This window comes from Polyodon spathula, chromosome 1 (assembly GCF_017654505.1).
Source record: "Polyodon spathula isolate WHYD16114869_AA chromosome 1, ASM1765450v1, whole genome shotgun sequence".
In the NCBI taxonomy this organism is placed as follows: Eukaryota; Metazoa; Chordata; class Actinopteri; order Acipenseriformes; family Polyodontidae; genus Polyodon; species Polyodon spathula.
The window spans coordinates 79,687,400-79,699,552 of NC_054534.1; the positions used below are offsets into that span (position 1 = coordinate 79,687,400).

The following is a 12,153-nucleotide window of genomic DNA, read 5'->3' on the forward strand; positions in this document are numbered from 1 at the left end:
CCTCAATACAGCAAATAAGTTGTCACTGAGATATGAGGCTCTGGCAGGGTGGTGGAAGCAGCTCTTAAAATAACTGCCAAAAAATGTTTCATTTTACTTTTATGATACATATAAGAACTTAACCAAGAGAATCATAGAATAGTTGCATACAAAGTATCAAGCCAATATCGAAAAGCTTTAAGTATTTATCATTCCAGAAACCCAGTCACATGACCACAATATGTGAGGTCACAGGCAAATGAAGGGGTTAATCTTGGTTGTATGTGATGACCTTTTCGAATGTCAAATCGATAAACTGCCACTTGTAGAAAAATAAAACATGACCATTCGAGATTCCTTTTATCCATTAATAGCAGCAGTCAAGTTATTGTACACACTGACACATTACTAAAGGTGTACAATTTTCTCTTATGTACAAATACTCTAAATTAAAATTGAACATGTGCAGTAATATGAAACTGTTGTTTCCCCTACCATGTTTTAGAAATGCTAACTATTATAAATAATAACTAGAACTGCCAGGCAGTTTTACGGCTCCCAAGCCCCAGTATCAATACCCGTCTAAGCATGTTTAGTTCTTAATGTGCCAAGTTTAAAATCAGCAACTTCAACTGTTCCACAGTTTTTTTTTTTTTGTTGTTTTTTTTTTTCTTTTCAAAAATGCGTCAAGCAGCCATCTTGTTTAACGCGAGTTTCTATAAAGTCAGTTGAATTGCTACAGTGTCAAGGATGATGCTTGTGAAGTTTTGCGTTAGTCAAGTAAGCCGTTTGTCAACCGAGGCAGTTTTAAATTTCAGACGTAAGCATACACCTGGTGGCCACCTTGTTTTATAAAACATAACCATTTTGACATATTTGTATTCCACTGTTCCTGGGACAATAACTACCATGTTTGGAGTTTGTTGGTCAAACGGTGTTCAAACAGCAGCAGTTTGCTGTTAAGGGCGCGTTTCGATAAGATTTATGTCAGCCATTTTGACATTAATTTATCGCAGCAACTTCTGCTTCGCAAATTGATGCGGGTTCAGATGCTGATGATATATACCAAGTTTCAGATCAATCGTTTCACCGGTTCCCAAGAAGACTTCGAAAGGTTTTATCGAAAAATGCGTCACGGCGCCAATTGCAAGGACGCAGCAGCAAAAAATTTTCAGCATCTGACAGCCTATGTATCCAGCTTGTTAACTGCCAGGTCAGAACCTGACCAGTCAAACAGCTTCGAAGCAGCAGTTGTTTAAAAGTTTTGGGAAGAAAAAAATAAAAATAAAAAAAACAAAAACAAAATACTTTAACAACAATAATATAATTATAAATGGTGTCCTGTGTTACAACAATGATATAATTCCATAGTAAATGATCACATCTTAATAGTACACATACTACCACCTAATTTACTGTATAGCACGCAAGAACATACTTCTGCTAATAATTCTTGAAAAAAAAAAAAAAAAAACACACTGATTGGTTTTCCTTCGGGGGTTTAAAATATTAAAATACTAAACAATTAAATTAACACGGTTTCATTCAAAAATTACCGTCAAAAACAAAACAAAACACACACAGCATTTTTATAGACTTTGTCGCAAACACAACGGATACTACACATATAAAACGACTGATTATCTTCTCACACTCGATTTCAACCGTTGATTATTATACGTATATTATAGGGTTTCATTTGCATAGCAAAAGTGATTAAGTTCGCGAAATCACTCGGTCCCATTCATTATTTTCAGTCTTCATTCATCCCGCATTAAAGCTAAGAAACACTATCCATCTGAACTAAACCAAACATGTTTACCCCTTCCTTGCACATGCAGCTTTATACTTGCCAAATCTCGGGTCCTTTGCCTCTGGGTGATGAAGCCGCGTTGGACCTCTTAGTAAAAAGCTTCTGTAAGAGGGTAGGAGCCATTGTGTATCGTTTTAAAGGTATTAATCTAGACTTCTTGGTTTTGCTGCGTGTCCATATTGGAGGATTTCAGTGGAGTATCTCCGTGAATCGTTCAGTCATATGACAAACTGCATTCAGAGACAACAGTGCAAGCCCAGCCACACACGGATTAAACCCAGTACACTCCCTATTGGCTGCAAATGGAACACACACGCACGCTCACACCGTATAGAAAGTTGTCATTGGATTTCTGCTCTTGTGCAAGCCCGTCACGTGTGTTTAGGGAACAACAAACGTAAAAATGTATCATTTTGCAATAGAATTCTGCAGAAGCTCTTTGAAGATGAAAAATACATTTAAAAAGTTATTTTCAAGAATAGCTCAAATACATACTGTGCTGTACACGGAATGTCGAAGCATTTTACTTATCAGCAAAGTATGTACAAAGTAATATTTACAAGCGTGACATAACACATATAGTAGCCTACTTTGTACTTTTTTGTAGTACACACTCGTGTTCAAAATATCAGCTTGGGTTTCATTTAGAATGTGCCCGCATGTGTCCCGCTGTCTGTTTTTAGGGAATGTAAATAAGCCAGATAGTCTGCATGGTTTGGCTTCTCTGGTACAGTGCACAGAAGACAACGAAGAAGAATGTAGTATAAACATTTCTAAGATTGTTTGACCATTCAAATAAACAGCGCTTACAGAGTTCTATAACCAGTCATATTGGTTTCATATTGATCAGTTTCTTGAGTACATTTTTTAAAATGAGAAAATTAAGTAACCTTTTGTAGTAAGCTTTGTAAAACAATCTCCAACTTTATCATCAAGTTCTCTAGCCTGTAGTATTCATGTTAAAGTGTCTGTAGCTAACAAAATAGTTCCATGCATGTTTCGCACCATGCAAACCTATCCACTGCATACATCTTAAATGTTTTGAGGGGGGGTTATTGGCACTGTGCTTTAGTGCAAGAGGTCCTGGGTTCATGCCGGCCCTCTAGTACAGCTGATAAGCTCACATATAAAAGGTATTGTGCATTTTATGATAAAAGCATGACATTTTCCACAGTGTTTTATAATACCCTAAGGTTTTTTTTTTTTTTTTCAGATGTGGAGCCATCTTGGATTTGACCTCGGACAATGATAATTTGCTATTTTAACAACTTGCTGTCATAACAACATGATCATAACTCCTTAAATTACATAGATTTATCTGCATGTATGTGTCCTGGAACACTATTTTCATATGTGAAATCACTGGAGTCAATGAACCTCACTCATGGCTCAAATGTGCTGTCCTATTGGGAAGTTGTAATGAATGCTACAAATAAACCATTTTATTATACATTTGGTGTCTACATGTAGATTTGATGTCACATAGATACTTATTACCTGCAGAGAGCTGAGAAACTGTGAGGGCTGAGTAATGATCTGAGTACTAGCTTAGTGCTACCATTCTGCAGAACAGGAGCAGAGGGCAGTGTACCCTAGGTTGTAGTTCCATTACACATCTCCGAACCCACAAATCAATGTCATAGGTGGAAGCTTGGTGGAGGCCTGCAGAGCCAGCTGTCTCATCGCAGAGGAAGCATATGGGATCTATGAGGTTAATGTTGCCATGGCTTGAGAGTGTGTGCACAGCTGATGACATCGCAGCATTTTGTTGTTCTTTGGATTTCCTCTGTAGTCCTTCAAGCTTTGTTTGGTTGAATTTCAAACTGCATGTTTTATGCCAGCCAGCGAGGTATGTCATCATTGTGGCCTTCATGCCATCCCCATCATTAAGTTTTTCAGTGTCAATGTCCATTGGTATGTGCCCAAGTTCCTGAAACTGACTGAGGTGACCTGCTAATGATTTGTAGCTGCTGCAAATGGGTGCATTGATTGATTTAGCTGGACAGTGCAAAGCTTCCCCAGTCTCCTTCTGACAAAGCACTCAACGCTCCCAATTAGTTGTGCCAGCTGGCTTGGGGTGTTTGGGTTTAGGTGTGGTAGGGTCTACTAGCATGTGGCATATTGCTATGGTGATAGGGGAGGAGAGGGAACCAACACCAGAGATAAACAAGTTAGTGTGCTAATAGTTTCTACACTGGCTGCCACCACTAAAGTGTTTGCAGGAGTGCTGAGGTGCTGAACATGCAAAATAGATTCACCTACAGCATACAAGCATATCATAACAGTGTTAGTATAGTACTGCACTACGGTGGCCCAGAAGTGTAAAACACAATTAGAAAAAATATATAGAATAAATATTGTGAGAACAAAAATATTTTGCTATGTCCTCAAAATATTTTTGTTGTGTTTTTTTTAAATATTATTTATGTTTTAAAAATACTTCTTGTGTGTTCTCAAAATATTTTTTTTTTGTTTTTAAAAATAGTTTTTGTTTTAAAAATATTTTATTTGTGTCCAAAAAATATATTATGTGTTTTAAAAATATTTTATTTGTGTCCTCAAAATATTTTTGTGTTTTAAAAATATTTTATGTGTTCTCAAAATATTTTAATTCCATTTTGCATTTCTAGGCCACCTTACTGCACAGTGTCACCAGATGAAAACACTGATTGACCTCTCCTGGCCATTATATTCTGATAAACATATGGCGGCATTATGACAACAATATATACTCTGTGTGACAGAACATCAACATAAATCTCATAAAAGTATTTTTTTTCTTCATTTAAACAAATTTGTTATGATGCAGGGTACAGACAATTGTAAATCAGCATTGTTCGAGGTCATTGACTCATCAATTTTAATACATGTCAAACATCACCTTTGAACATCTGTAGATGTCTGCAGGACACAGAAACACACAAACCCACATACAAACTGTGTAATTTAGGGAGTTGATGATCATGTTATTATGAGACATGGTTCTAAAATAGCAAATTATCATTGTCCGAGGTCACTGACCTCTCACAGTCGTCAGAGGTCAAATCCAAGATGGCTCCACATCTGAAAATAAATCTTAGGGTATGTAGAAGCACTGTAGAAAATATCATGCTTTTATCTTAAAATGCACAACATCTTTGCTTATCAGCTGTAGTACTCCGCCTGTGTGTGGATTGCCTCGCCCTGTGTGATACGCCTGCCTGCATTAACCGATAACGCTACAATATTACTGCCATGGATTGGTGATCATACGAAGAAAACTGACCAGTCGTCTGGTTGATATGCCATAGGTAGATGCCAACACACCCTCTGGGCCTGCTTAAGGAAAAAATCGTACAGATAGCTATACGCATATATTAAATGTAGTAAACCAAAATGCTTTGTGGTATGTTTGGCTAAATACTAGCGCCTGAAAACTATCAGCGTACACTGCGCAATGGGTATTCATTTGTATTCTTAAAAAAAAAAAAACAACAACAACAACAAAATACCTGTCAAGACATCTCTGTTAAACTAGTGATGAAAATAACAAAAGTACGACGTTAAATTAGGTGACTGCAAAAATGAAAGTAGGATCGGATGAATAATTCACATAATTTGTCAACTCTGTTTGAAATAAAGGGTCCAGAATTAGGCGCAGGCAAGACATGAAGGTAAAAACAAAGATTGTTGTGTAATTAACAGCTTTTTTTTAAAAAAAAAGTTTAATTATGAAAACAGAATCAGCTCAAATTGTTTAAAGGAATGTCACCTGATTAAAAATAAAACCCGAAAACTTCAAGCCCTACTTGTGAGTGTTCATATTTACTTATTTCTTTTTAGCAATATGTACCTCTTAATATGAAACATGACACATTATTTTAAAATAATGTGTTATTAATTTCCACTGTTCATTGCGCTGCTAGGAACTGCAACCGAACTATTCTAATACTGTGTGGAGTAAACATGAAACGTTACTTCAGTGTGGACGCTTTGCGCTGAATGAGTTAGAACGGTTTCCAGTAAGGTTCACGAGGTCGGTTATGTAGTGTCCGCAGGGCCTGTGTTGTTCTTATGAGAGATGCAATATATCATAATATTTGAGGTCCTTTATTAGAGATTAGGGTCCTCTGATTGACCAGTCATTTTAAAGGACATTTCAGATGTAAATTAAATCCTGAATTCCTCATTTTCTTATCTTGTCAAATAGTTCTTGTCTGTTAAATGTATTGCAATGTATTACAAATGCTGTAATGCCTCCTTGACCAAACCTGCTCCATATAAGCCAGCGTACATCTCCCCACTGTGAACAGGTCCAGGTACAGTCCACAATACCCTATTTTGATTCTTCTGGGTAATGTTTCCTCCCTTCTGCTGTACCTGTATGTATTGAATCTGATATTATTATTATTATTATTATTATTATTATTATTTACATTTGCTTGTCTTCTGTTAAAGTCTTCCTTTGCTTACATTATGCCACCTCATTTGCCATTTCTACACACACAGGATCTGACTGAAACAGCACCAGAAAGAAGTTAACCTAGAAAATGTTAGCAGCAAATCAATAATTTGTGAGCCACTGTATCTATAAAGGTATACTTGTAATCTAAATGGAAGGTTTTTTTTTTACAGCGTGATCGTGAAGGTTTTTTCAGCATGGCAAATGCAGGACCCAATACAAATGGCTCTTAGTTCTTCATCACCACAGTACCAACAGCTCACCTGGATGGGAAACATGTCGTTTTTGGACAGGTTTTGAAAGGATTAGGTGTCATGAAAATGCTAGAAGCAATATAAACTAATGAAGAACCTCCAGTCAAGGTAAATCATTAATCTGTGTACCCAAATTGGCAAAGAGAAAATATACTGTAAACTGTAAATTGGATGCAATTTAATAAAGGCTGAAAATCGCTAGTTTTAAAACTCCCTTGTCTCTTTTTTTCCCCTCCTTCATTATCAAAACCTGTTTCATGATAAATAATAAAATAATCAAATCAGTATGACTTTTAATAAGTCTCTTGAGGTTTATTTACCCCCCCCCCCCCCCCCCCCGCTCCTCAGGCATCCAATATATCTAATAATTATTATTATTACAAGTTAATTAAATTAATTATTATTGATCTTAATAAATATTATATGTATCTGTTTAAATTTTTTTCAAAGCCATGTGGTATAGCTGAGTGTGGAGGGCACAAAGACAGAGACAACTGGGGGACTGCCCCTGCTGATGGCTCAGGAGACACCCATCCTGACTTTCCAGAGGACTCTGACATTGATTTAAAAGATGTAGGCATACTGTAGGGCACAAAGTATTTTCTTTGTTATGAATGTTTATTCAACATTACATTTCATTTTTACTTTAATTCAGCTCCAGATTTTCTTTACCTGTAATGCTAGAGATATATTGTAATACACACTGTACTTTGTATCCTACTGTACAACAATCAGCCACTCCTCTCCCTTTTATTTCTGTGGAGTTCAGCCATTCTGTTATTACTCAATAACAGAATTGTAAATAAAGCATGGCTGAGAAATTACACTGATTAAAGACACCTGTTGTTAAACCACTGGTTACTGATGAAACCCTTTCATACACACACACACACACACATTATATATATATATATATATATATATATATATATATATATATATATATATATATATATATGTATATAATAATAATATATATATAAAACCCACTGATGTGGCGTGCTCCTCTATAATAATGTATGTCCGGTCCCAGCCTTATTGACACATAACACTCCACAGCAGTGCCATTATTCCTTAATTACTATTATATGCGTAAAAGTATTTACTAGACATGTTACTGAACATATTTCACTTAACAGGTTGAAACATGCACATATGGTAATTGATTTGATGGCTTGTGTAAGCTTTACTAGAAAAGTGGGTCAAAATAAATGATTCTTCTTTCACGATGCACAAATGCCTTTGATGGTGGGGTTTCAAGGTTACTATGCATTTGCTGTTTAAAACTAGTTAACACAGAAAAAGCAGGGGAAACTACAACTCGATCTAATATGACAAAGCTAACCCTTTTTTTGCCCTTATAAACATGGAATGTTTGTGTTTTAGTGCTGTTCATGTGACGCAAACACGCATGGAATTTTGAGCCCAATCCAAAAAACTCAGGAATTATTTAAAGAGTACGAATAAAATACAGTTCAACATTTAGAAAGTGACTTTTTTTGGCTTTAGACTAAATAAATATGGTTCGTTATTTCTCTAGAACCTTAACTGGCCCCCTGTTGTTTATTATGACACCTTGGTCCCAGTTTTGCCCGATTTCCTGTGAATGTATGATTGATACCGTTTCTTTTTGCAGGTCAAAAAAATCATTCCCATTGCAGAAGATGTAAAGAATCTTTAAAGAAGGTAATGTAATGAAACACTAAATTAAGTATTACATGAACTGTTAAGAATTTGCCCCTCCTTTTCCACAACCCTGTTTTTTGGAATTGCATCTTGTTTGTGTGGTAGGAGTGTTTGTATTCAGGTATCAGGAGGTCTCCAGTGATAAAGCAGAAGATGAGAATCTACAACAAAAGCTGGCGCCCATCGCATTGAACTGCATTCTAAATATGGCTGCCAATAAGCTCAAGCTGCAGCTGTGGCAGGAAGCCATTGATGGCTGCAATGAGGTAAATACTTAAGATACTGAAATACAAGTCTAAAGTAACAGAATCTCCCTCCATATATACATACAGTTGTAGTCAAAAGTTTACATACCCCAATGGAAATTTACAATTTTTCTAGAACTTTCTCAAAAACAAAGAACTTTAGGAAATATCTTTTTGTAGCAAAAGTTTTGCATTTGTGGATGAGGAAAGGAAGTTACAAGAAATAACTACACTTATTTTTTTCAGCATTTTTTTGGAAAACTCAAAAATGCTAATTCAAAATTATTCATACCCTTTGATGCTATGGTAGTATTGTCTACAAGGTGCTAGAAATTTCAATATGATAATACAGAACCTAATTCTAGAAAAGTCTGGATTGTAGGTGAACATTCTTAGAGTATAAAATGGTTAGGCATAGGATGATTGCTGTCATTACCAATAAATCAATATGGAAAAAGAGCTGTCTGAAGACCTTAGGCAGAAAATGATTTATTGTCATAAAGCTGGAGAAGGATACAAGAAGATTTCCAACCATTTGAGTATTGTCACTGTTGTCATTAAGTACAAGACTCATGGTACTGTCACAACGCTTCCTCGTTCTGGAAGAAGGCTCTTTCACCAAAAACAAGTAGAAGAATTTTGAGGAAGGTTAATAACAATCAAGATTGACTACCAAAGATATTCAAAATGAGTTGGCTACAAGTGGGACTGGGGTTTCCATTTCAACCATAGGTCGAGTATTGCATGGTGAAGGTCTCAATGGTCGCAGGCCAAGGAAAAAGCCACTCGCGGAAAACGTCACAAGGACAGTCGCTTTAAGTTTGCTAAATGGCATTTGAATGATGGATATGAGTTCTAGTCAAAGGTTTTGTGGAGTGATGAAACAAAAATTGAGCTATTTGGTCATGCTGATTGTCGCTGGGTTTGGAGAAAGTCTGGTGAGGCGTAATGAGAAACGAGCACCATATCTACTGTCAAGCATGAAGTTGGTAATATACTTTAATGAAGCTGTTTTTCCTCTAATTACACAGGAAATGTAGTTACAATACATGATAAAAATGATTCCATAGCATGCCAAAATATACTGGCCAATAATCTGAAACCCTCCTCTACAAAACTTGGTTTAAAGTGCAACTGGACGTTTCAACGCAACAACGATCCAAAGCACACATAAAAATCTACATCAGAATGGTTAAAGAACAAAGTCAAGGTTCTGAAATGGCCTAGTCAAAGCCCCAATCTAAATCCAATTGAGAATCTTTGGTATGAGTTGGAGAAGGCTGTGCGCAGGAGAAGTCCTCGGAATATGAATGAAGTGGAACAATTATGCATTGAAGAATGGTCAAAAATCACTAACGAATCATGCCAAAAGCTCATTGACAGATATCATAATTGTTTAAGAGAGGTTATTACTGCTAAAGGTGCCTCAACTAGCTATTAATTTAATATTCCTTGTCAGGGTATGAACACTTTTGAATTGGCATTTTTGGAGTTTTGCAAACAAATTGCTGAAATAAATAATTGTAGACATCTATTTCTTGTAACTTTTTTTTTTTAATTAACAAAAGCAAAACTTTGCAACAAAAAGATTTTTCCTGTGATTTGAGAAATTTCTATAAATTATAAATTTCCACTGGGTTATGTAAAATTTTGACTATGACTAATTATATACAAACATAATGCTTTGTATTTAGGCCAAAAAGTTCAATTTTACTTTTGTCATACCACAAAACTTTTTGCCACATGGCTACAGAATCTCCTGAGTGCTTTTTTGCATACTTTAAACAGGATTCAAGGTGGGCTTTCTTGAGTAATGGCTTCGTTCTTGCCACCCTACCATACAGGCCAGATTTGTGGAGTGCTTGGGATATTGTTGTCACATGCACACTTTGTCCAGTCTTGGCCATAAAAGCCTGTAGCTTTTGCAAAGTTGCCATTGGCCTCTTGGTAGTCTCTCTGATCAGTCTCCTTCTTGCTCAGTCAACCAGTTTGGAGGGACGGTCTGATCTAGACAAGGTCTTGGTGCCATACACCTTCAACTTCTTTATAATTGTCTTGACCGTACTCAAGGGATATTCAAGGCCTTTGATATTTTTTATACCCATCCCCTGATCTGTGCCTTTCAACAACTTTGTCACAGAGTTCTTTTGAAAGCGCCTTGGTGCTCATGGTTGAGTCTTTGCTTTGAAATACACTACCCAGCAGAGTACAGGAACTCTGAATTTATCCTGAAATCATGTGAATCACTACAATTTAACACAGGTGGAGGCCACATAACTTGGTGTGTGATTTTGAGGTGATTGGTTTCACCTGAGCTAATTTAGGATTGCTATTAAAAGGGGGGTGGATACTTATCCAACCAAGCTATTTCATTTTTTATTTTTAATTTTCTACAAATTTCTAGACTATTTTTTTCACTTGAAAGTTATGGGGTAGGATGTGTAGATAAATAAAAAAAAAAGCTATTTTAATGCATTTTATTCTAGGCTGTAAGGCAACAAAATTTTGAAAGCTGTCGACTTTCTATAGGCAGTGTGTGTGTGTGTGTGTAATATATATACACACACACACACACACATATATATATATATTAGCTCAAAGAGCCAGCTGCCCAACCTTTCTATATGTTGTACATGTCTTTCTCAAGGGAGCCTGTGTGTGAATCAAAACATTGGAGGTATTTATAGGGGTTTGACAGCATGACAACTACTTGTTATTGTTTATATTCAAATCCATGATTTATTCTTACATGATGTAATGGTGTTGACAGCATTTTACCTATATCTTTAAATCTATATTAATTCTAATTAACATTATATAAACTTATATTTCTATTGTCATGCAATGCTGGCTCTGAGGGTCAATCTTGATTTGGCCTCCCCGGCGCATCAGCATGCACATATTTAAATGCTGTGTTTTTATTTCATTATATACGTTTGTCAATTTTGTATGTCCACTTTGTAATCCAAATACCATGTGTAAAAAACAAAAATTGCAATTTTTTCAAAGGCTCTAGAAATAGAGGAGTTAAACACTAAAGCACTGTACAGGAGAGCTCAAGCATGGCAAGGAATGAAGGACTATAATCAACCTCTGGGAATTCACTTTACTATTGCACATGTAAATCCACCTTTCATACACATGCAAGTTGTTGCCTGTAATTGAGCACATTTAAAACGAAGTATTTTTTTCTTTCAGGTTGATCTCAGAAAAGCTCTAGAGTTAACACCTGAAGATAAAAGGTAATTATATATATATAAAAAATTGTAAAAGCAGTCCTTTTTAAAAAAAAAAAATAAATAAATAAAAAAAATTACAAAAATGGGAAATATTTAGATATTTATGATCTTAAGTAATGTAACTGACTGAAGTAAATGGCAACACTTCCGAGTAAGTATATTCTGTAGGCTGGGTCCTGTGTTCAGACATTGATCACATTGATCAACAGGTCTGATTATTTTGTAGATGGCTTGTTTTAAGTAAAATGTGAAATTTTGTTTTGCAGCCATTAGCAATGAGGTGCTCAGAGTGAAACCAAAGGTAAAGGAGGAAAAAGAGAAAGAAAAAAGAATTTATGCAAAAACGTTTGCTTGAACAAACCTTTCCATTGAAGAATGTGTTTGTTTCACGAAGCAGTACTGTACATCTATTTCAAGATCCTATACCCTACCCAAGCTAAGAAATTTGTAATTTGGTAAACAACTAAAAACTGCAATGCAGAATTGTGAACATCAG

At 35.8% G+C, this 12,153-nt stretch overlaps 1 protein-coding gene and 1 pseudogene across 5 annotated transcripts in view; one reads left to right on the plus strand and one right to left on the minus strand.

The window, feature by feature from the left end:
- The window catches only part of LOC121322879 (folliculin-interacting protein 2-like), a 42,544-nt gene extending 40,467 nt beyond the window's left edge, over positions 1–2,077 (minus strand). For 3 of the 5 annotated variants that reach the window (XM_041263398.1, XM_041263418.1, XM_041263429.1), the window contains exon 1: positions 1,833–2,075. In XM_041263398.1, the coding sequence (XP_041119332.1) occupies positions 1,833–1,915 (83 nt within the window). In that variant the 5' untranslated portion in view covers positions 1,916–2,075. Of the gene's footprint in view, positions 1–1,832 lie in introns of all 5 variants that reach the window. The other 2 variants (XM_041263380.1, XM_041263369.1) reach the window with 2 other exon arrangements.
- A 4,353-nt stretch (positions 2,078–6,430) lies between these two features.
- LOC121322902 lies at positions 6,431–11,979 on the plus strand (annotated as a pseudogene).
- Positions 11,980–12,153: the final 174 nt, after the last annotated feature.